Source organism: Centruroides sculpturatus, unplaced genomic scaffold, assembly GCF_000671375.1.
Source record: "Centruroides sculpturatus isolate CEXI.00-Female unplaced genomic scaffold, Cexi_2.0 scaffold1569, whole genome shotgun sequence".
Lineage (NCBI taxonomy): Eukaryota > Metazoa > Arthropoda > Arachnida > Scorpiones > Buthidae > Centruroides > Centruroides sculpturatus.
Genome location: NW_019385761.1, coordinates 95,635 through 120,120, shown reverse-complemented (window position 1 = coordinate 120,120; position 24,486 = coordinate 95,635). Strand labels below are relative to the sequence as shown.

Here is a 24,486-nt window from a genome sequence, read left to right as displayed (position 1 = left end):
CTCTTATATATTTTATTTTTTTGTTGAAATTCCTTCAACTTATCCTCTCGTAATAATAAATCTTTTTCTTTCTGAAATAACCTTCTACTCCGATGTACCTCACTCCTTAACTTAGTTAAATCATCTGACCACCAATTTGGCACACTATCCTTAACCTTTGTTATCCGAGAAACACCCCATATTGCTCTTCTTAACCCTTCTGCTATTACCTTACTAAGATATATTACATCCTTCTTATCCTCAATAATTACTACTTTATGTCCTTCTATATAATTTTGTAATATATTTCTAAACTTTGACCAATTAACTTTTCTTGGGATATACCTTTTAGCACTTATACTCCGACATAAGGTAAAACTAAATTCACAACTAATAACAGCATGATCACTAGTTGTATAATCATGACTAACTATACAGCCCTGTTTGTACCTAACCATATTCCTAGATACTAAAACTATATCTACAAATGATTTCCCCCTTGTGGAAAGGAAAGTCGGAATAATATTCTGTGTATTTACTACCTCATATCCCCATTTAGCAATAACCTGCATCAACAATTCACCTTTATCATCCATATAATTTGAACCCCATATTGGGGACTTAGAATTTGAATCCATACCTATTATAACTTTATATCCTCGCAACACAACTAAAACCCTCTCTAACTCACTAATTGATATATCTATACTAACACTCGGAGGAAAATATATACTTATCACATAAAAACTCTCATCCTCACAAAGTACTTGTGCTACCGCACATGTTTTAGAAGATAATTTTGACAATGCTAATACCGTAAAATATTCATTTAACACAACTATGGCAGCCCAAGGTGTAACCTGTACATCATGCACAACCCGTATATGTTTACCAAAACCAATCATCTTCCCTTTTACCGAGTAAGGTTCTTGTACTAGCAATATATCTATATTCTTCTTTTTAACATACTCTAAGATTTCAGCAGTCACCGAGGCCTTCCGTTGCATATTCAATTGAACTAACCTAAACCTATCTATATTAAATTTATTAGCCATAATCAATATTTTGTTTATAACGAGAAATAGCTAAATTATAAGTATAACATTCTTTAGTTCTCGCCAAATGCCCATGAGGTCTACCTATCTTTTTACACGGTATACAAAACTTTATTATACCCTCCTCTTCACAATCCTTACCTCTATGACCATCCTTCCCACAGCGGAAACAAGTGTCTTGATCTTGACGACAGAATCTTGCAGTGTGGCCAAATAATTGGCACTTATAACACCTCAATACTTCTACATAATCCCGCACTAAGCAACTACGATATTCTATATAAATCCTACCATTTACACTTAAACTCTGACGTAACAAAGGGGACACTTCAATAACCCAATTGACCAAATATTCCCTTTTCTTACCTACTTTATACAACAATTTAAACTCCTCACAAAATTGTTCATACGTCACACCCATATCATTATATATTAAATCTGCATTTAATGAATATATTAACTTTGTCAATTCTTCACCTTCTACATCACACGGTACATCTATTACTAACATTCTAGGGCGTTTCTTTCGCGGTATCTGCATATTCAACTTCTTCTCCTTCAAAACCTTATGTTGTAATACTTTTTCTCTATCCATTTCTGATGCAACTGTCACTATCAATCCTTTCTCTCTCATTCTTCGTATTCCTTGTATTCTAATCCTATCGCTATGAGGATTTATAGAAGATAAAAATTTTTGTTTCACTATCTCTGTTTCATCATTCTCATCGCCTTTAATTAATATAACTCTAGAACTATCACTTTCTATAGGGCCAACTCCCCTACCAACTCCTTTAACCTTCTCAGCATAAGTTACCTGTTTATATCCTATCCTTGCACCAGTTTTAATTGTTTGTTCCATTACTTCTAATTTACCTTTAAGGTTTTCATTATCTACTACTAATCCATAAACCATTTCCTTAGCTTCATTAAATAAATCATTTAATGTCTTTCCTACAGTTTGCGTTATTTTAGCATCCTTTTTTATACATATTTTGTTAACCTCACTTACCAATTTACTTATTCTTTCTAATATTCCTATTGAATCACTTTGTAACTCCATTCCCAACAACTTTTGTATTGAGGTATCTAAATTACGACTAACTCTCCTTCTACTGCTACTACTTGCAGAGCCAGGTAGCTCATCCCCCCCACCCGGTGCTTGTAAACGTTTTACCTTTTTAGAACTATCCATTTTTTATTTAGAAAATTCCCCAAAACCCCCCAGATCCAGGTGTAGACCTAATCCCATCCACCACACCATGCACCCGGGCCCCGCCTCAAGGCCCATGAGAGAACCAAGGGCAGCCCCCGTGGCCTCGGGAAAGGACCCCCGCGCCCCGCCGAAGGGACCTGATCGAGGCGCCACCTCGCACTCCGACGGAGCGCGAGATTTACAACCCCCTGATCAGGGCAGCCAGTGGAATGATGGCTAATCTCCACCGGGCCCCTAACTATGGGGCGCCCCAGGTGCACCACCCCCAGTTTATAACCTGTACCCTCGGGGACTGCCCTCAGTCCTCTCTCCCCGAGACCGTGACCCAAGCACATGATATAGCTTCAGAGACAGGCCAAAACCTGAATCCCCCGCCGCACCATTAGCTTCCCCAGGAAACACGCCTATACAGCTATGCTGTAAAAAGGCTAATGTGCTCCTGGGTACTAAGCCCCTCCGCCACGACAAGGCTGGTACGTACGAGTTGGGGTGACGCAAATAAGCACCAAACCCCCATTTGGAGAGACAGTGNTGATGTGTCCGATATGCTGATTCCACATGTTCTGCCATTTGTTAATGGTATCCTTTCGAAGGATATTTCGTAGTGTATTTTTGCTTATCTTGTCGTACGTTATGGGCAGAGAATCGTCAACGGCAGCTTCCTTTGCCAGGAAGTCTGCCCTCTCGTTTCCCGTCTCACCATTGTGAGCTCGTACCCATTCAATTTCAAATCTGTTCGTGGAGGACGAGATTATTTCTCTAATTTTTTCGGCTGTAGGATTCAAGTTTCTATTCCTGATAGTTTGTACTGATGAATAGGAGTCTGTGTATATTTTTATGCGATGATTGTTGAAATTATGATTAATGTCCTCAATTGCCATTTTTATTGCTAACATCTCGGCTTGGAAAATTGTGCATTCACTATGTAGTCTAATTTTTCAGTAGTTAGTTTCTCTGTTGTCTTTATATATTACATAACTGCATCCCACGCCATTGTCGTGATATGAACCATCGGTATATATGTCTAAGGTGTCTTCCACTATAACGTCTTCATTGTGAAATATAACTTTCTCAGGTGGTAGTGTTTGGCTTATTGGCAAGGGCCATTCGATGTCTTGTTGTGCGATCTCTCTGTTATCTATATTAATATTTTCTCCTCCTTTGAGCCTATATAGTTTTTGTTTCTCTTCAATAAATAGGTCAATTGGTGGCTTCATGGTTATAACTTGTAAACTGGCATTACTTGTGGTCCTATATGCTTTAGATAATAGCAGTAGAATTTTTCTTTGGGAGGATATTAGTTTCCTTCTGGGGTGGACTTTAGAAGCTGCCCATCCCCAAGTTCCACTTGCATAAGTGATTGTTGGAAGGTATATACATTCATATATTATGGATATGGACTTAGAGCTAAGGCCCCATTTCTGTTTTGCCACCTGGGAGAAACTTTGACATATAAGGCCAGTTTTTCCTGTTATGTAATCTATATGACTATTCCCATGACAGTCTAAAATCGATGATAGTTCCTAAGTACTTTAAAGATTTTTCGACTTTTATAGTAGTCCCGTTCATTTTTATGTGTGGTGGTCTCGTATATAGGTTGCTCTCTCTAGGCTTATTAAAGACAATAGCCTTTGTCTTATTTGCATGCACAGGAGACATTCATTCATTATTCATTATTATATTTATTAGGTACTTTCGTTTGTACATATCCTGGTACCGCTTTTGGCATAACCAGGTATTGAGACATATTAAGTTATTATATTACAGTAGGTATATATATACAATAATATACAAATGTAAGTAAAGTGGACAATAAACCACACAGCAAAGAACTATTTTACAATTTCCTGATATCTTATCAGGAGTACCATGGAATTACATGGTTACATAAAGTATCAATTAAACAAGTAGTCGGTAATGGGATTAGAAGAAATCAAGTAAAAGTTTGATTGCGATTTATGATATTAATTTGGCTGCACAGTCTGTCAAAAGCCATGTATGTGTTTTTAGAAGCCCATATATCTAATGGCTTACAGGGCCAATTAATTCCCTGTTCCTGAATCATTACTTTTAATTCGAGCCTTTCACGTTCAAATGTAGGGCAGCGGAAGAGGTAATGCCTAGGTCCATCTTCCTCTATATTACAGGTTGGGCATATCTTGGATGTACAGTGCTTGAATTTATGAAGGTACGAAGCAAACCTGCCATGTCCCGTCAGTACCTGCGAGCAGGTGTGGTTGGGGTGGTACCATTTTTTCTGTTGAAAATCCTTTAGATTCGGAATGAAATCGTATGTGATGTGTCCGATATGCTGATTCCACATGTTCTGCCATTTGTTAATGGTATCCTTTCGAAGGATATTTCGTAGTGTATTTTTGCTTATCTTGTCGTACGTTATGGGCAGAGAATCGTCAACGGCAGCTTCCTTTGCCAGGAAGTCTGCCCTCTCGTTTCCCGTCTCACCATTGTGAGCTCGTACCCATTCAATTTCAAATCTGTTCGTGGAGGACGAGATTATTTCTCTAATTTTTTCGGCTGTAGGATTCAAGTTTCTATTCCTGATAGTTTGTACTGATGAATAGGAGTCTGTGTATATTTTTATGCGATGATTGTTGAAATTATGATTAATGTCCTCAATTGCCATTTTTATTGCTAACATCTCGGCTTGGAAAATTGTGCATTCACTATGTAGTCTAATTTTTCAGTAGTTAGTTTCTCTGTTGTCTTTATATATTACATAACTGCATCCCACGCCATTGTCGTGATATGAACCATCGGTATATATGTCTAAGGTGTCTTCCACTATAACGTCTTCATTGTGAAATATAACTTTCTCAGGTGGTAGTGTTTGGCTTATTGGCAAGGGCCATTCGATGTCTTGTTGTGCGATCTCTCTGTTATCTATATTAATATTTTCTCCTCCTTTGAGCCTATATAGTTTTTGTTTCTCTTCAATAAATAGGTCAATTGGTGGCTTCATGGTTATAACTTGTAAACTGGCATTACTTGTGGTCCTATATGCTTTAGATAATAACAGTAGAATTTTTCTTTGGGAGGATATTAGTTTCCTTCTGGGGTGGACTTTAGAAGCTGCCCATCCCCAAGTTCCACTTGCATAAGTGATTGTTGGAAGGTATATACATTCATATATTATGGATATGGACTTAGAGCTAAGGCCCCATTTCTGTTTTGCCACCTGGGAGAAACTTTGACATATAAGGCCAGTTTTTCCTGTTATGTAATCTATATGACTATCCCATGACAGTCTAAAATCGATGATAGTTCCTAAGTACTTTAAAGATTTTTCGACTTTTATAGTAGTCCCGTTCATTTTTATGTGTGGTGGTCTAGTATATAGGTTGCTCTCTCTAGGCTTATTAAAGACAATAGCCTTTGTCTTATTTGTGTTAAATTTGAGCTTGTGTTTTTCTCCCCAGTCGTAGATCTTTTGCAGAAGTCCATTGCCTTTTTCTTCTAAATCTGCCCGAGATCTTCCCTCCAGAATCATAAAGACGTCATCAGCATATGCAATGCAGTGCGTTTGTCCGAAGTTGTTAGTAAGAAAACTGTCAAACATGATGTTCCACATCAGGGGACCGCAGACTGAACCCTGCGGGCACCCCCTCGTGATATCCTTTTCAACACTGTGTATTCCATATTGGAGTATGGCTTTCCTTTCTTTAAAATAATTAACAAGAAGACCCATTATGTTTCTGGGACAGTTAAATTTTCGTAGTTGTTGTGTCACTAGGGGCCACCAGGCACTGTCAAATGCCTTTGAGATGTCAAGGCTGACCCCTAGGACGTATTTGTTGTTTTCCAATAATTTCCGAATGTAATATATCGTTTTATCTACGGCATCTTCTGCCGATTTTTGTTGTCTGAAGCCATACTGCGCTTTGTTGAGATAACCATGATGTTCAAGATGCCATGTAAGTCTCCTTGTCACGAGTTTTTCAAGAACCTTGCCCAATATGGGCAGGAGTGAGATTGGCCTGCTATCTAATATGGATCCTGGTTTAGGAACGGGGATCACTCGTGCTACCTTCCAGGCACGTGGAAAAATTGCATACTTTAAACAACTATTATACAAATTATTCAAAGATTCAGGGATTATTTTCCATAGTTCTATAGCAATTTCGGCAGTTATGTCGTCCATACCTGGCGCTTTGCGCCTGCCTAATGTTGTAAAAGCCCAGTTGATTTCTTCATATGTGAAACTAGGGGTGTCTTCAGTATTGGTAAGTAAATCTGAATCACTTCTCATCTGTTTTTGCCAATCATTATCATGTGTAGGGTTGTCATCTGGACAAAAACCATTAAGTTGAGATATCAATGCCTGTACCATAGTTGGTGTCTGTGTGGTTTCTTGAANCGCGTAGCTGGGGCATTCCACGGGAAGGCCCCGACGCTGGTCCGGGCTCGACCGAACGCCCCGAAGGGAGACAGTCTCGCCCAGTCCCGGTTCAGTGCCGCACCCGCTTCGGACTCCAGCCCGACAGGCCCAGTCCTCAGAGCCAATCCTTGTCCCGAAGTTACGGATCCGTCTTGCCGACTTCCCTTACCTACATTGTTCCATCGACTAGAGGCTGTTCACCTTGGAGACCTGCTGCGGATATGGGTACGGTCTGGCACAAAAATCACACTTTCTCCCTCGGATTTTCAAGGGCCGACGGAAGCGCACCGGACACCGCAAGAGTACCAAAGTAAATTTAAAAAGCTTAGATCTAAAATCGCCGTGCCCGGTAAGCACTTGACTTACATGAAAATCTGGTATAACCCACTTCATACGAGCCCTCGTAAATACAGATGGAAAAAACATTGCTGTCTGACGTCCTTTATCTACCATTTTCCAACGAGAATCCCATTCTTTATATACTTGTCGCTTGATAAGCCCTCGTATCCGAGCATTTGTTAGCCCACCACAATCCTCAGGAAACCGAATACCCCCAAAGTAAATGCTATACCAGCCCTTAGCAAATACCTATAATACATTAACTTTACTTCCAAATCAAGCGGTAATTCACCAGAGATGACCTGGAGAGCGACGGTCGAAGATGTCTAGTAGGCCTTGGTTATCATAAGCAAAACAATCCTTTGAGCTTTGAAAAGCTTCTGACACAGAGGGGGCCCCAGCGCGTCGCCCCACACACCAGCAGCATACATAACAATCGAAAGAAAAAGAAGCCTATAAACGACCTTTAGGGCTGGGAGCCGAAACCCCCATTCCGGGCCCATTAGCTTCTGTAGATAGGGACACCCAGGAGAATACCCTCCAGCCGCCCCCGCTGTACCCTGCCCAAGGTATACCAGCGGTCTTGTCCTCTTTTCTTTCTGCCTCCCTATCTACAGTTTTGTTCTCCTTATATTTACTAGATGTCACGGGTGTACTTTAGTTCATATTAGTTGGTCACTTTTCTTATTTTGGTTCTCTTTCGCAAGATATTTCTCGTGACTTTCATAACTTGCTGGAAGTTTCGCTTCCTTATCATCATCATCTTATCTTCGTCTGTCACTTCAGCTTTCGTGTAGAGTTCCATCAAAAAGTCTGAGTCTCTTCTTTCTTCATCGAAGATTACACATGCAAACAGTACGTGGTCCGCATTATCAGTTTGACCGCACTCACATAATGAAGTATTTGCCAGTCCAAAGCTCTGTAACCTCTCTTTTAAATCTCCATGTCCTGTTAAGAATTGAGTAATGTAGAAGTCGCTCCTTAGCCATTTCATACTCTGTCGTTCTTGTATATTGTTAATATAACGAAATGTATGACGTCCTTTATCGACGTTGATCCAAGATTTGCTATAGATCCTTAAGGTATTCTTCCACTTCACTTCTGTCTCTTCTTGTTTCGACTGTGCCTCCTTCGCTAAACTCTCTTCCTTTGATAGTAAATGTCTTGCCTTTATTTATGTAAAACCTGGCGTATGCCTTCTAAATCTCGAGCTCTATTGGTAGAGCATTGGCTAAAACTTGCAGGGCTGCAGCTGAGCAGGTCCTATATCCTTTTAGTGTTCGAAGTAGGGCTGCGCGCTGGGCTCCGACGAGTTTCCTCTTGCTTAGTGTTGTGATTTTGTCGGCCCAGGCGGCCGCTGCATATGTGATCATGGGTATGAAAAGTCCTTTATAGATATTGAGCATTGCTCGAGAGTTGAGGCCCCATTCAGCCCTAGCGATGCGACCAAGGCAATTGAAATAATTAGCAGCCTTTCCCGTTACGACCTTTGCATGTTCGGTTATATTAAAGTTCTTTCCTATGGTTAGACCGAGGTACTTGACCGTCTTTTCCATTTTGATCGAATGGCCGTAAAGTTTGATTATAGGCGGTCGTTCTTCACTTAAACTTCCTTTCAGCATGACCATGATTTTTTTTTCAGTTGAAAATCTCAGCTTATGGGCGGTGGCCCACGTTTCCAGATTGGTCATTAATATCTCGCCTTTTGTTTCTATTTTTCTTCTGCTATTCCCGTCCAGTACCATGGCCTCGTCATTCGCATAGGCAATTGCCGGGAACCCCAACGCCTCTAGCAGCCTAAGATTAGAGTCAAAAACCAGGTTCCACATATCCGGCCCCAAGATGGAGCCTTTAGGGCACCCACGGTAAAGGTGTTTTGTAATATTCATGTTATCATCGATAATTGCAGCTCTCCTGTTGTGGAGGTAATCTTTAATAAGCCAATATAAATTCCTTGGACACTGTCGTTGCGTCAATTTTTCCAGGATGTTTGGCCACCACAAATGGTCGAAGGCTCCAACTATATCAAAGAAAATTCCCACGACGTATTTCCCTGTTGAGTTTTCAATCAGTGTTCTTAGCTTTAGTATTGCGTCAGTAGTAGAGCGACCGATCCTGAAGCCATACTGGCTGTTTTCTGTGTTATCCTGCATATCTTTCCTTAGGCGAATTCGGATAAGGCCTTCCAAAGTCTTTCACAAAACTGGGAGAAGGCATATCGGTCGGTATGATCTATGGTCGCTTCTGTCCCTGTTGCCAGGTTTCAGAATGGTAACCAAACGTCCTTTCTTCCATTCCTCAGGGAAAACACCGTAATGTAGGCAGGCATTGTAGCCTTTGATTAATTCACCTTCTATGTGGTCATAGGCCACATCCAATATCGATTTATCAATTCCATCAATTCCCGGGGCCTTGCCCCTTTTCATTTTTGCCACAACACACCTAAGCTCAGACTCCTCAAATGGGGGACTATCCGTCTCTCCTCTGTACCTTTCCACCTTCCTTCTGAGGTCTTGTTGTTTGGGCGAATCCTCTTCCAGATTGTTTTGCTTGAAGAGAGATTTCATGATGTTTGAGGCAGCTTGCCTACAATCCGTCGCCTCGGTGGATCCAAGTCTTATAGGTGTGAGGATTTGAACTTTTTTGATTTTTCCTGTGTTAATTTTGTACGGTAAGCCCCATGGGTTGGTCTGGCCTATATCTGTCACGTAATTCCTCCAGCTCCTTTGTTTTGCCTCTAGCACAGCTTTCCTGAATTGGCATTTAAGTTGGTAATATTCGGACCTTAGATCGGCCCTTACATCTGGGTCGTGTTCTCGTTGATATCTACGTCTTGCTCTATATGTTTTTGTCTTAATATATTCAAGTTCATCACTCCACCATCTCTGTTGCTGTTTAGCATTTTGTCTATTGGGAATTGAAACTTTTGCAGCCTTAAGAATGGTTTTTTGAATGGCATAACATTGCTGCACTGCATCCGTTCCATTATTGATATTGTTTACTCTTCTTTTATTAAGTTCACTACATAGAATGGACCTGAACAAACTCCAGTTGGCTTAATGTGTATTATATCTTCCGAGTTCTGTAGCAATAAAAGAGTGTGCAGTAGCCGAGATTTCAAACGTGATGACATTGTGATCACTTGAACACCATCCTTTGTGTACCGCCCAATTGCTCACTTGTGGTAAGATCTGCTCACTGGCAACTGTAATGTCAATATTAGATTCTTCTCTACCGGATGAGAATGTCGACACCTGGCTTGGTGTATTTACAACAACTAACCCGTGAGCTGCCAAGAGGGCCAGTAACTTTTCACCATTGGAATCGGTTCTGTCACTTCTTCATGTTGGGGATTTTGCGTTGCTGTCTACACACACTATAGTCCTGCTGCTCGGGAGATTTTGTAACACATTATTGAGCCTGTCAAGCCCCTCTTCTATAGGGGCGCCAAACTGGAAGTAGATACTGACGATATGGAGATCATAGCCTCCAATAATGACGTGAGCACAGACATAGTGCGAATCATTAAGATGTGTGAATTCCATGACTGTTAGATTGTCATTTAAGTTAATAATTCCTGCCCAGGGGGCCACATTCCTTTCGTTGCCTTGAATAATTCTCGTTTTTACACTATAACCAACGATTATCCCGGCCATTGAATATGGTTCCTGAATTGCCAATATATCAGTTCTGTTATCAATCATCACTTGCCTTAATTCGGCGGGGACTATTTGGCCTCTACCGCCATTGATTTGCATTACTTTGAGATTTATACTTCTACCCATCAGTCGTATGATATAGTATTTAAGTACCTCTCAATTGCCATCATATAAGCCATACATTACTTGTTACCTCAAGTGTGATTCTGCGGCTTGCCAAGTCTCTTACATGCTGCACATTGGCCCTGTTCTTTTTGTTTGGGCATTCTCTAAATCTGTGCCCCGTATCTAAGCAGTGGGAGCATGTGTCCACTGTCTCTCTGCAGAATTTGGCCACATGGCCAAACCCTGACACTTGAAACACCTACTGACTGCAATATAGTCTTTTATTTTGCAGCTACTAAAATCGACAAAAAGTCAACCTTGCGTTATGAGTCTTTCTCTAAGTCGAGGCGTTACTTCTACGACCCAATGCAATTGTTCCTCCCTTTTTTTGCCAGTTCTGAAGAGAAGTTTAAAATTTTTTATTCCATCTGGTTGTGAGAACACTTCAGGGTTTTGTACCATGATTGCATCGGTCAATTCCCTTTCTTCAAGTTGTCTCGGAGCATCGTAAACTATCACTCTTGGTCTACGTTTGCTTTGTTGTTGGGCTTTTAGGCCCAATTCCTTAAGTTTTGTATTTTGGAGAATCTTTGCCATATCCCCTTCATTTTCTACTTCGAGAATAAGACTCTTATCTCGTAATTTTCTGATTTGACGGAACCTTATTTGATCCTTTCTAGGGTCTATTCATTTCATAAATTTCGTTTTGATTTCTTCACTATCTTGGACTTTGCCAGGATCTTCTGGCCTGACAAACATCAGCTTTTGTGTTTTGTGCGACAGTTCTGCTTTACTGTGCTTTTTTGGCATGCCTGTTTTGGCGACCTCAGCATAAGTGATTGGTGCTGGAGTCTGTTTGCTGTGTGCTAACAGTTCTGCCTGATTATTGTACATGCCTTGTAGCCTCTCGTGGTCAGTTAAGAGGTCTAGAACCAGGTCTTGGATAGCCCCGACGTGGCCGAGGACTTTCTCAGCAGCCTGCTTGGTGATTTTATTTTTTCTATCCAAGCATGTGGCCTGCAGTTCTGAGATTATACCTCTCAGCGAGGTCATAACTTTGTGCCTGGTATTTGCCGGTGTAAGTTCTTTTGGCCGGCGTTTCACTACTGGTGGGGAAAAGTTCATTCCTTCCCCGCTGCTGCTTCGTTCTCGATGGGATGAAGGCTCATTGATTTCCATGAGCAAGCTATTTTCATCCTCAGAGGTGAGGGTTTCAGAGATGACACTCAACACTTTTCTATCGTTTATATCGTTTAGAGACATATCATAAGGTTATATAAGGAAGCACTCTGGGTCGTGTCAGGCAACTTTGTCGCACTTTTAGTCATTTTTCCGATCAAGGCTGTTCCGGCCTCCAGCTCAACCCCCAGTGGCCTCGGCAAAGCCCCCCGCCACATGCCGCAGGGCCCTCTCCAGTCGCCAGCTGGCACTACGACACACGGCGAGATTATTCGCCTGCTGATAGGGCAGCCAGCCCCATTTGGCTAGAAGGGGCTGGGCCCCTGTACTATCGGGCGGCCCGAGAGTGCGAACTCGGTTTTGAGCTGTCCCTCTGGGGGAGAGCCTTTGACCCAGCCTGTTACTTCCAGCTGACCTCCGGTGCGGGTTCATTGGCTTAGCGAACCCGGAGTCGCCGCCGCACTACTTAGTTTCACCCAGGGACGTCCTGGGCTACTCAGCCACTCCGCCACGACTAGGCAAGTACGTACGACTTGTGGGGATGAGACCCCACCCTTTGGGGTGGAGTAGATAGGGACAATAGTCCCTCCACTATTCCCAATATGACACTGCACCTGTCAATAAGACATATCAGTGTTTTACAAGTCCTAAATATATAACAATACTTATCCCAAAAAAGGATTAAACTATATAAACACTAAAACCTCTAACTATATTATATACGGACGACAAAATTTAATGTAAACCTTATTCTGTGTAGAATTGATATATATAAAAAAAATAACTACCTAAGAAATAACTATAATAAAACTAGTAAATCACTAAAAAAAATAAAAATAAAGAGTGTAAAATGATTAAAATTATTGATGAAAAATACCCCTCAACCTAAAATGTGATCGCAGTTCTAACATTGATCTAAGTCCCTGAAGACATATTTAACAACTGTAACAGTGATAAATTCCGATTCCAAACCACTAAGGCGGCCCAAGGTGTTTCTAAAAAACTCTGGACCACCTGTGAACCTAATCCAAAACCTACAACCTTACCCTTAACTACATAAGGTTCTTGAATTAACAGTACATCCACCTCTCTATCCTGCGACAAATTACATAACTCAGCTGGCACAGAAGCCTTTCGCTGCATATTTACTTGAACTATCCGAAAATAATTATGTGAATCCAATCTAGCCATAATCAATACTTTGTTTATATCGCGATTTCATAATCTGATATGAAAAACAATCTCTAACCTTCGTTATATGTGTGAAAGGCTTCCCCATCTTTCTACATGGAATACATACCTTAACCTGAATATCTTCATTACAATCTCTACTACGATGCCCTACCCTACTACACTTATAACACGTATCTTGATTTTGACTACAATTTTTCACTAAATGGCCAAATAACTGGCACTTATAACATCTCGATATCTCAAAATAATCCTTCACAGGACAACTTCTGTATTCTATATATAACCTATTTAGAGCTAATATTTTCCTACGCATAACCGGCGAAACCTCAATAACCCAATTTACCATATGTTCTTTTCTCCTACCAACACGATATGCTAATCTAAACTCATTTCTAAACTCCTCAACACTCATCACATCTATACCATATAATAAATCTATATTTAATGAATAAATTACCTCAATCAATTCATCTTCAGTCAACTCTCTTGGGACGTCTACCAACAATAATTTTGGTCTACGCTTAATGGGAGTATATACCTTTAAATTAGTATTTTTAATTTCCTCATGATGTAAAACTCTAAGTTTATCTTTTTCAGATGCTAATGTTACAATCAACCCATTATCCCGCATTTTCCTAATACCTTGAATACGAATCATATCTTTATTCGAGTCAATCGCCGCCAGAAACTTTTGCTTTATATAAGTACGATCCTCATCACCTTCACCTTTAACCAAAACAATATTATCACCTACACTCACCTCAGATTTTACTTCCTTGTTATCAACCATAACTTTCTCCGCAAAAGAAACCAATCTTCTATTTCTATCTTTATCTCTATCTTCTTGTACTACTAATTTTCCTTTCATATTTTCATTGTCCAAAACCAGCGTATAAATCATACCTTTCATCTCACTATATAAGTCAGTTAAATTCTTAACTACAGGCCTAGATAATGTAGCATCCTTTTGTGAACAAATTTTCATCAAATCTCCCATTATACGTCCAACTCTTTCTAACATCTCCATAGAATCTCCTTTAACACCTAAATCCATCATTTGTTCTATACTCATATCTGACATTCTACTCACTCTTCTAACTTTTCCATGCTAGCTAGGAAACTCGCCACCACCTCCCAACGCTTGTAAACTTTTATACTTTTTACCACTATTCATAATTAACAGAATATTAACCCCAAAAACCCCCCAGACACAGATGATTACCAGATCTCTACTGTCACCCCACACCACCCAGACCGCACTAAGAGGCCCATGAGAGGACCAAAGGCAGCCCCCGTGGCTTCGGGAAAGGCCCCCACGCCCACCCAGAGGGTCCTGAACCTGGCGCCCACCAGGCACTCGGAGCGAACGCGAGATTTTCCACCGCCTGATCAGGGCGGCCAACGGATGCAGGCTTCGCCCCGCCGGGCCCCTAACTATGTGGCGCCCCAGGGTGCGCCACCCCCAGTGTTTGCCTTTTCCCTTGGGGGCTTGCTTTCATTCTTTTCCCCCCAGATACGAAGTAAGTGTGTGTAATGACCTTCAAGACCCGGCTCACACTTGAGTCCCCCGCCGCACCATTAGCTTCCCCAGGACAAATACCATTGCAGCATTTCCCCTGGGTACTGAGCCCCTCTGCCACGACAAGGCTGGTACGTACGAGTTGGGGCCATTGCGAGATTTGGGCACAAGCAATGGACCCCCATTTAAAGAGGAGTAGATAGGGACATCCCGTCCCAAAAGGTCCCTCCACCACCCCTACTGTACCTGCGTAAGCGTACCAGTAGGCCCTTAGACTTTACACACAACCAACAACTATCTACTAGACCTATGCACCAAACCCAAGGTCTGAAACCAATTTTTATTGGCATAGTAAGGTTATGCCAACAACCAAGAATGCATTATAACACAATAACACATGTATGCATCATAACACAATAACACCTGAAAAGAAAATAGAGTAAATAAATGCTACAAAGCATACCTAACAATAAACAACTATACCAAGTACTTACCAAACTTTGGCATAGCAAAAAACCCACAACATAAAATAACAAATACAAACTAACTAGAAGAATAAAAGATAACTAAGAAGATACTTACCAACTATACCAAAGTACTTACCAAAACAAAGGTATAGTAACACAAGTAACAATAATTAATAGTAAGTACAATACAAGTAACAACCAGAATACTTACCAACTATACCACAGTACTTACCAACACAACGGTATAGTAGATACCCTTATAACTAGAAGTGCCTTAACCTAGTTAACCACCATGGGACCATACAGCATAGAGTGTACAATACATCCCAAAACCAATAATAAACACCCTTAAGATTAGTCTTACATAACTAAAACCATAAAACCAGTAAAGATAAAAACCAGGATCAAAAACCGACCCTTAACATCATACGCTTACTAAGCATAGTACGTAAAACCTTAATAGCACTATTATAGATAACCTTCTTAGAAACTAACTTAGTGCAAACGTCATTAAAATTATAAGTGGAGCTTATATTAAGTATAACCTTGAGCTCCTCAATGTCATAATAATACACCATACAATCCAACATAAAGCTCTGGAGGGTGTTGACGGCACCACATTCACACACACCATCATTGATAAGGTGGAACGACCTTAGCTTATCTCTAAAATCACCATGACCACTTAACACCTGAGTGGACCAATAATTAGGCTCAACCCACTTAGCCTTTAACCTATTAATAATATTTGGGAAGTACCCATAGGTAATCCTCCCTTTACCACCACCGTTCCACCTGTCTTGCCATAAACCATTAACCATATTGTTCAGCTCATTAATCTTAACCTTAGTACTAATACCATTGCCGTCGAACACCACACCATTGTACCTACACTCAATCAATCAATCAATCAATCAATCAATCATTGTTTATTATGGTATAATTTTATACATGTTCTGGTACCGCAGTGAGCATCACCAGAAAATGAGGAAACAACAAATCAATAGTGTTACAGATTGTATTGAGCTACAAAATATTTATATATGAAAAAACATAAATCAGAAAACTAATAATTGTTTGTATGATCACAGTAATAAAATTTGAATATATTGTGAGTATAGGATTATATATAATTATATAGTGGTAACAAAAAAAATGATAAATGATAACTAAAAGAAATAATAAAATAAAATAAAAAGTTGGACAGTATGTAGCAGCTTGAGTTCAGAAGCGCTGAAGATGCAGAAAGTCATAGCGGCATAGTCTTCACACAAAAGCTTGCCAAAAGTCGATGAGGAGTCCAGGTGCATTCTAGGTTCAGTTCTATGATCAGATCTAAGTTTATATTGATATTTTAGAGACACAAAGGACCATCATGCACCTTCAGCACACGGTAGTGAGCTGTTTAATTAATTACACAGTTAACAGATAAGTGTAACTCCATCACTCTTCCATCTAGTTTAGTACTGTTATCTTTGAAAGGAAGCTCATATCCCTTCTTAGAGAAGCACCAATTAACCTCGGAGACAACACGAACTGCACTTAGCACAGAGGCACCATAAATCATACCTAGGAGTATCAATTCACGAATTGTGAATGTTTGTGGTAGTTCTTGTAAAATCTTTTAGGTGCACTGTAGAAACACTAGGTGCACGATTGTAAATATTTATGGAAGTTCTTGTAGAAGCACTTAGGTGCACTGTAAGAGACCGTCAGTTTCACTTAATATATGATTAACTTGACACGTAAATACTCTTTGCACAAGATGAACAACAATAGACACAATAGACACAATAATAAACACTGTAGCATTTTATAGATATTAGAAGAAATCTTATAGAAGCTTGAAGAAATACTTGAAGAAATATTTGATTATCTTGAGCAAGGAGAGCACATTATGGAGGTCATTTGACGATGTAGAAAACTATGTTACTTGAGAGGATACACTTTAAAGGTAATCCTATCTTCGCTTAATAATACTTGAAGAGGCAGTTGTAATAACTTTTATGAAACACTGAAAAGGTGTTTAATTACTCTTGTCATAGGAAGCACTTAACACAAGAAGCACTATAAGAAAACTTGAAAGTAGTTTAGCGGCGTAAGAACATCAGTGATACACTTGGAGAGGCTATTTGATGATGCAAAGCAGACTCCTGTATCTGAAAAGCATACTAAATACACTGTAAGAATTCTGTGTCTAGTAAAAATACATATCTATATACTCATTATAAAGTTCTAGAGAACCAATATAAATGCTCTAAAAATTGCTGACGAAGGTTCAATGTAGTATTTAAAAGTACTTCTGTGAATAAAGGGAGGCACTTTCCTAATAACAAGTAGGACCAATGTAAAATTGCATATTATATGCAACAAATATTATATCCGAGTGGTCAGGAGGCACCTGTATTCCAAGCATCAAATTTCCAGGCATCCAGAGGGGGTCGTATCCCAGTGTCCATAAGCAGTCTGTCATATAAATTCAGTCAGGTAGGAGAATCTATCGTAATAAAGTGTCCACAGAGGAATTATCTAAAGTGTTTATAGATCTCCGTCTAATATAAGTTCACTGAACAACACAATCACGTTCGCACCGTCTTCACAAATTTATGTAAGGTAGGAAATTAAAGACGGCAATTCTTGAATGACAGTTAAAGGCACGAATGTAATTTCATCAGTGCCACAGGTGATCACATAAGTACGTGTCCCAATAAATACTATTATAGTTACATTAACAAGATTACATTTGAACGATTAATGCGAAATTATAGCATTAATACCCATATGTGTATTAAAGTTAAGCTGAAAACATAATATTCGCTACATCAGGCAAATATGATTATTATAAATTGTTATAAGTATACAAACCTAGTCAAGAGTCAGAAAGAAATATCTGTTACGATATTGTAATACATACTAATATGTTGAGCGTTAAGATAATAAAGATCGAAGAAACCAAAACAAGAGCAAAAGGGTAAATTAATTGTGTATGGTTTGATGTGTTATGAAGTTAGTTTTCTTCGCTAACTCACAGAAAGCGTAATATATTTCCCTATTTTTCCAAATATCCGATAAGTTGCAGGGCCAACAGATGCCGTGTTTACCTAGTAACAGTTTCAATTCGAGCCTTTCTTTCTCTAACATTACGCAGTCATAGAGGTAGTGTTTTGGTCCATCTTCAACTAAGCATATAGTGCAGTAATTATTAATCCTATTCGTGAACCTATAAAGGTAGCTGGCAAATTTACCATGCCCGCTGAACATTTGTGTGGTATAGTAGTTGGGGATGTACCATTTCAAGCTGAGTAAATTGTAGATGTCAGGAATGAATTCGTACGTGATATGATCGGAATTCATGTTCCAAATATTTTGCCATGTTTGTATACTGTCATTCCATAAAAGGCGTCTTAATGCTTGTAAACTGAGTTTGTTGTAATTAATAGGTAGTGCCTTATTTTCAGCTGCCTGTTTAGCTAAAGTATCAGCCCTTTCATTACCCTTGATGCCGCAATGAGCTTTGACCCAAGTAATCTCATAGTTAGAGGTAGAAAGTCTGATCATATTTCTAATTTCCTCAGCCATGTAATGCAAATTATTGCCATATATGATATTATATGCAGACAATGAATCAGTTAAAATATGGATGTAAGCATGATCAAAAGTACTTTCAGACCACATTATGGCGCTTTTAATAGCATACATCTCTGCTTGGAATACAGTACACCGGTTATTCAGTCGAATGTTTTGCTGATAAATTTCATTGTTACTATAGTAGGCCACAAAACTACAGCCCACACTATCATTGATGCGTGAACCATCTGTGTATATATCAACATTAATAGAATAATTATTATCATAACTGCAATCTATTGGAATGCCATAATTTATTGTGTCTTTAAAGGGAAAAGGCCATTCCACATCGATAGGTGTTAAGGTACCTGATATGATGTTGATGCTATTGCCCCATTTGATTTGTTGTAACTTTTGCCTTTGTTTTATTATAATATCAATTGGGGGTTTTTGGGCGATAACTTGAAGGCTTTTGTTACTAGTAGTTCGAAAAGCTTTAGTGATTAGCATTAGAGCACGTCTTTGAGAAGAGATTAATTTCCTCTTTATATGCACTTTATTAGTGGACCAGCCCCAGGTTCCGCATGCATATGTAACGACTGGTATATAGATACCATCATAAATAATATTCATAGCACCGGAAGAAAGCCCCCAATCTCTCTTTGCAACCTGTGAGAACGAATGTAATACCAGCCCAATCCGATCGGTTATATATTTTATATGGTTATCCCATCCTAGTCTAAAATCTAGGACGACCCCGAGATATTTCAGAGTTTTATTTACATGAATGGTGTTATTATTCATTTTTAATAATGGTGGCCTTAAATATAAGTTTTGCTTTCCGGGCTTATTGAAGACAAAAGCTTTAGTTTTGATATGATTAAAAGATAGTTTGTGATTGCTACCCCAATTGCACAAATTCTGTAGCATTTCGTTACCTTTATTTTCTAATTCTGCCCTTCACCTGCCACCAATCAATAACATAACGTCATCTGCGTATGCAAAGCATTTCATGTATCCTAAGTTTTCTCTCAGGAAAGCGTCAAAAGTAATGTTCCATAAAAGAGGTCCACAAACGGATCCTTGTGGGCATCCTCTAGAGATTGTCTTGCGAACTTCGTGCTGGCCATATTGTAGAATTGCTTCACGCTCATGTAGGTAATCATGTAACATTCTTTGGATGTTACTTGGGCAGTTGATCTTACGTAATTGAAGCTTAACCAGGGGCCACCAGGCACTATCAAAGGCTTTTGATATGTCTAAGCTGACCCCTAGTACGTACTTGTGGTTTTCAAGCAGGGTTTGAACAGATTGTACCATATTTTCTATTGCCATTTCGGCAGAATTTTGAGGCCTAAATCCGTATTGAGCGTCACTTATAGAGTTTCTACTTTCGACAAACCAAGATAATCTATTTGTTATTAGTCTTTCTAAAATTTTACCAAGTATAGAAAGCAAAGAAATTGGTCTTACTTCATTTTGGGATCCAGGCTTTGGAACCGGAACGACCCTTGCTATTTTCCAGGCCCGAGGAAAAATAGAGTGTATTAAACAGATGTTATATAGATTTGTCAGATGATTAGGGATCAATAGCCTTAATTTTTTCGCAAGTTCTGGGGTAATGTCATCTGGTCCTGGGGCTTTACCTGATTGTAAATTACAAAACGCCAAATTTATTTCTCTGTCAGTAAACTGTGGCGTGTCCTCAGTGTGGTTTATAATATCTGATTCTAGACGAATGTTCTTTTGTACATCCGTGTCATCTTCGGGGTTGTCAGTAGAACAAAAGACCTCCAACTGTGTAATAAGTTCATCAATTAGAGTAGTTGGTTCATTTGTGTCATTGACAGAAGATGTCATGATTTTTGTCTTACGTAATTTATTGTTGCACATTTTTGTAAGAAATCCCCAAGGATTATTGTATGCTCTAGTACAAAAAGTGCGCCAGCTTTGCGTTTTTTCGGATTTAATTGTTAGTTTGTATATTCTTTGAGAGTTTAGATATGCAGTTCTATGTTGTTCCCTGAGTTGTTCATTTCTGCATTTTTGATAAACTTTTCTTAATTTCCTGGTGGTTTTACGCAGTTGTTCTAACTTGAGCGTCCACCAAGGAACTGATCTCCTGCTAGAAGCCCCTTTAGGGATATATAGTTGACAAGCCGTTGATATGGTTTTTATATTTTTGTCGATTTGATTCTTAGCTTCAAGGAAATTTTCTGAATATGAAGAATCTAAATTATTCTCAAGATAATCTTTGATAGCAATCCAATCTGCTCTATTTAAAAGATATTTTAAACGTGGTATATAAGCAGGAGTAAGACCATCATCGGAACCAAGAATATCGAAAGCAATGAAAGAATGCCCTGTTAAGCTGTCATCGTCAAGAATTCTCCAATTAATAATTTTGTTGTATAAATAATTACTACATACAGAAACGTCGATCCAACTCTTACCACTATGTGATGTGAAAGTTGGTGGTGAAGAAGGATTATTCATAATCTGTAAATCATTATGCCCAAAAAAGTCTTCAAGCATCTTACCACGGTTGTCCAGATTATCACCACCCCAAGTAGGAGAGTGTGCGTTCAGATCACCAGCTTATATGAAGTAAGAACCTTTGAAAGCATTAATAATATTTTGTAGTTTAATTACAAAATCATTTGAATCAGCATCACCGGGAAAGTAGATATTGATTATTATAATTCTAATGTTGTTAATTAATATTTCTATAGTGATAATATACTGACAGCTATAATTAGTATGATGAATGATAGATAAGTTGGTGTTAGGAATCAGAGTAGCAGCCCACGGATAATTATTGGTACCAATCAGCACAGGGCAATACGTAGGTAAACATGCAGGAATATCTTTACGACAATAAGGCTCTTGAATTAATACTATATCAAATTTATTTATTTTCTCACTTAAAATAGAGGTAGAAGCAATGCTTCTGCCTATGTTAATCTGTAAAATACTAATTTTGTAATTATCAGTCTGTGCCATATTCAGTTCTGGAAATAATATATTTTCTGATACGCTGTTTCATGGGGCATAAGCCATCACGAGCATTATGTGTATAATTTCCAGCATGATCATGTTGACAGTTACAACATATTGGTTCATATTCAAAATTTGGACAATCTTTATAAGTGTGTTCCCCTGCGCAATGGCTACAAGTGTAATATGTTTGTGGGCAGTCTCTGTACCTACACACACAGTCCCTTTCTTAATATGGGTACAGTAATACCTTTTATTGATTTCAAGATCGATCGGTAACACACCAGCATTGACCTGAAGGGTTGCCGTAGAGACAGTATTATAACCCTTCGTTAAAACCAATAAGACACTCCTTTGGGCTCTTTCCAACCTAACCTTATGATAACCCTTTAGGAGGTCATGCCATGCTAAAATACCATACATAATACTATTTAAAAATAAACCGTTATATAATATACAAAGAGTCGTGAAAGTGGAACCCCATTCTTTCTTAATACTGCGCTTTAACATACCGAAAACCTTAATACACTTATCAGTGATATAAGAGACATGTGGCGTAATGCTCATACCAGGCCGATAATACACACCTAAATATTTAACAGAGTCGGCAACCTTAATACTACCATCACCAAGCCGAACTCTGGGAGGGTTATCCTTACTTAACTTACCCTTTAACAGCAAAGCCACAGTCTTATCCACAGACAGCTCAAGCTTATTATCATTAAGCCAAATATTAATAAACATCACCCACTTTTCACCAAGGGACTCCAGCTCACTCCTCGAATTACCAGAAACCACTAACACCAAGTCATCGGCATAAGCAATATACTTAACGCCGTGCTCGTTTAATAACCTTAGGACACCATCAAACACCATGTTCCAGAGGACTGGTCCAAGAACCGACCCCTGGGGACAACCCCTGTTAACCTTCTTAGTCACCTTAAGGTTGGCTTCCTCATACACCACCTCTCTTTAAGTCTTTAAGTAACCTATATAAATCATCAGGACACTGCCTGTACCTTAATTCATTCATAATAGAGGGCCACCATAGGTGATCAAAAGCAACCTTAATATCTAAGAATATACCAAGCACATATTTGCTACAAGACTTATGCACCTGCTCCTGGAGTTGCATCAAAGCATCCTCCGTGGAACAACCCTTCTTAAAACCATATTGCCATTTATCAGTATACACCTTATTAATATTGTCAAGCCTTTGCTTGATAATCCTTTCAAGGATTTTACCCAGAATAGGAATTAAACAAATAGGCCTATAAGACCTAGGGTTGGTCTTATCCTTACCACCACCTTTATAGATAATAACAACCTTACCCTGTTTCCAACAATTAGGGAACACACCATACACCAGACATGCCGTATAGAGCCTTTTTAAATGAGGCTTTAAAATACCATAACCTTCTTTATTGACCTCATACATAATACCATCAACACCAGGGGCTTTACGCCCCCTAGATGCCTTAGTGGCAATGTCTATATCATTATCTGTGATCTCATCACAGTAACCAGTACCATTATAATTATGCACCATCACCCTCTTATTGCTATGTAACTCATTATCATTATACTCATTATCGTTAGGAAACAGGGTATCCAAAAGATAATCCACAACCTCAGTCCAGTTTAATAAATCATTACCATTACACAGTAGATAGTAGATAGGGACATCCCATCCCAAAGGTCCCGCCACCACCCCTACTGTACCTGCGTGAGCGTACCAGTAGGCCCTGAGACTTATATAACACCAATCCACTATCTACTAGACCTATGCAGCATACCCATAAGGTCAACCAGTAGAATTTTTTATTGGCATGGTATGGTCATGCCAACACCATGTATGCACCATATACCCTGTGCCTTCCCCGAGCAGGAGGGGAAACCAAATACCTATAATCAAAAATATTAATAATATATAACAGTATAAAAATATATAAACACAATAATATAATTATAAACTAATAATGTAAACCATAAAAATCAATATCAGAAAATAATAAATACAATAAAACCTAAAACCAAACCGGTGCGCCCAGACAACCAGATATACCAACAACCATAATAATATTATATAATAAAACCAAATATATAAACAATATATATAAACCACAAAATAAACCAACACACATACCATATATATAAACCCTATATATACAACATAATACCGTATAAACCCAATATATAAACCATATATATTAATATAAACCAAATAAATAGTATATAGTAGATAGGGACAATCGTCTCAGTTATTAGTCCAACCTTTAGTTCCACTGCAGCTACCAATAAGGTATCTCAGTGGATTACACCCTATTAAAACAAAATACCTAAAAATCTAAATATAAAACCAAACTCACATTTAACAAGACACAAAAATTAATAAAATAATCCCTATTCAAATAAATTAAGTCTTATCAATTTATTAAAACTATAAAATACCAACTTTTTAGTAAAAATATCATACACAACCCGAAAGTACATAACACTCTAAAATATAGTATAAAACTTTAAAAACTGTAAAATCAAATAGTAAATGAGTGCCACCCTATTCGTGCTTTTAGCATATTTTTTAAGACGGAAAAAATTTCCTCATAAGTTATTTTCTCTTTAACCATAACATTGTAATCACATTTTTCCATTAATTTACTACTTTGACTTCTATATACAGCTAACATTGGACAATCATATAAGAAATGGACCAGTGAATCTATATCACCACATTCACAATATTCATTATCAACTAACCTAAAATAAGAAAGCTTTTCTTTAAAATCCCCGTGACCTGTTAAAATTTGTGTGACATAG

The 24,486-nt window shown here is 38.7% G+C and overlaps 2 protein-coding genes across 2 annotated transcripts; both read right to left on the bottom strand.

The window, feature by feature from the left end:
• Positions 1-1,026: 1,026 nt before the first annotated feature.
• On the bottom strand, positions 1,027-2,226 carry LOC111641866. Its single transcript, XM_023388117.1, has one exon. The coding sequence runs from the start codon at positions 2,224-2,226 to the stop codon at positions 1,027-1,029; it is 1,200 nt and encodes a 399-aa protein (XP_023243885.1).
• A 1,954-nt stretch (positions 2,227-4,180) lies between these two features.
• On the bottom strand, positions 4,181-4,906 carry LOC111641865. Its single transcript, XM_023388115.1, has one exon. It carries the CDS (start codon positions 4,904-4,906, stop codon positions 4,181-4,183), a length of 726 nt encoding a protein of 241 aa, XP_023243883.1.
• Between the last annotated feature and the right edge of the window lie 19,580 nt (positions 4,907-24,486).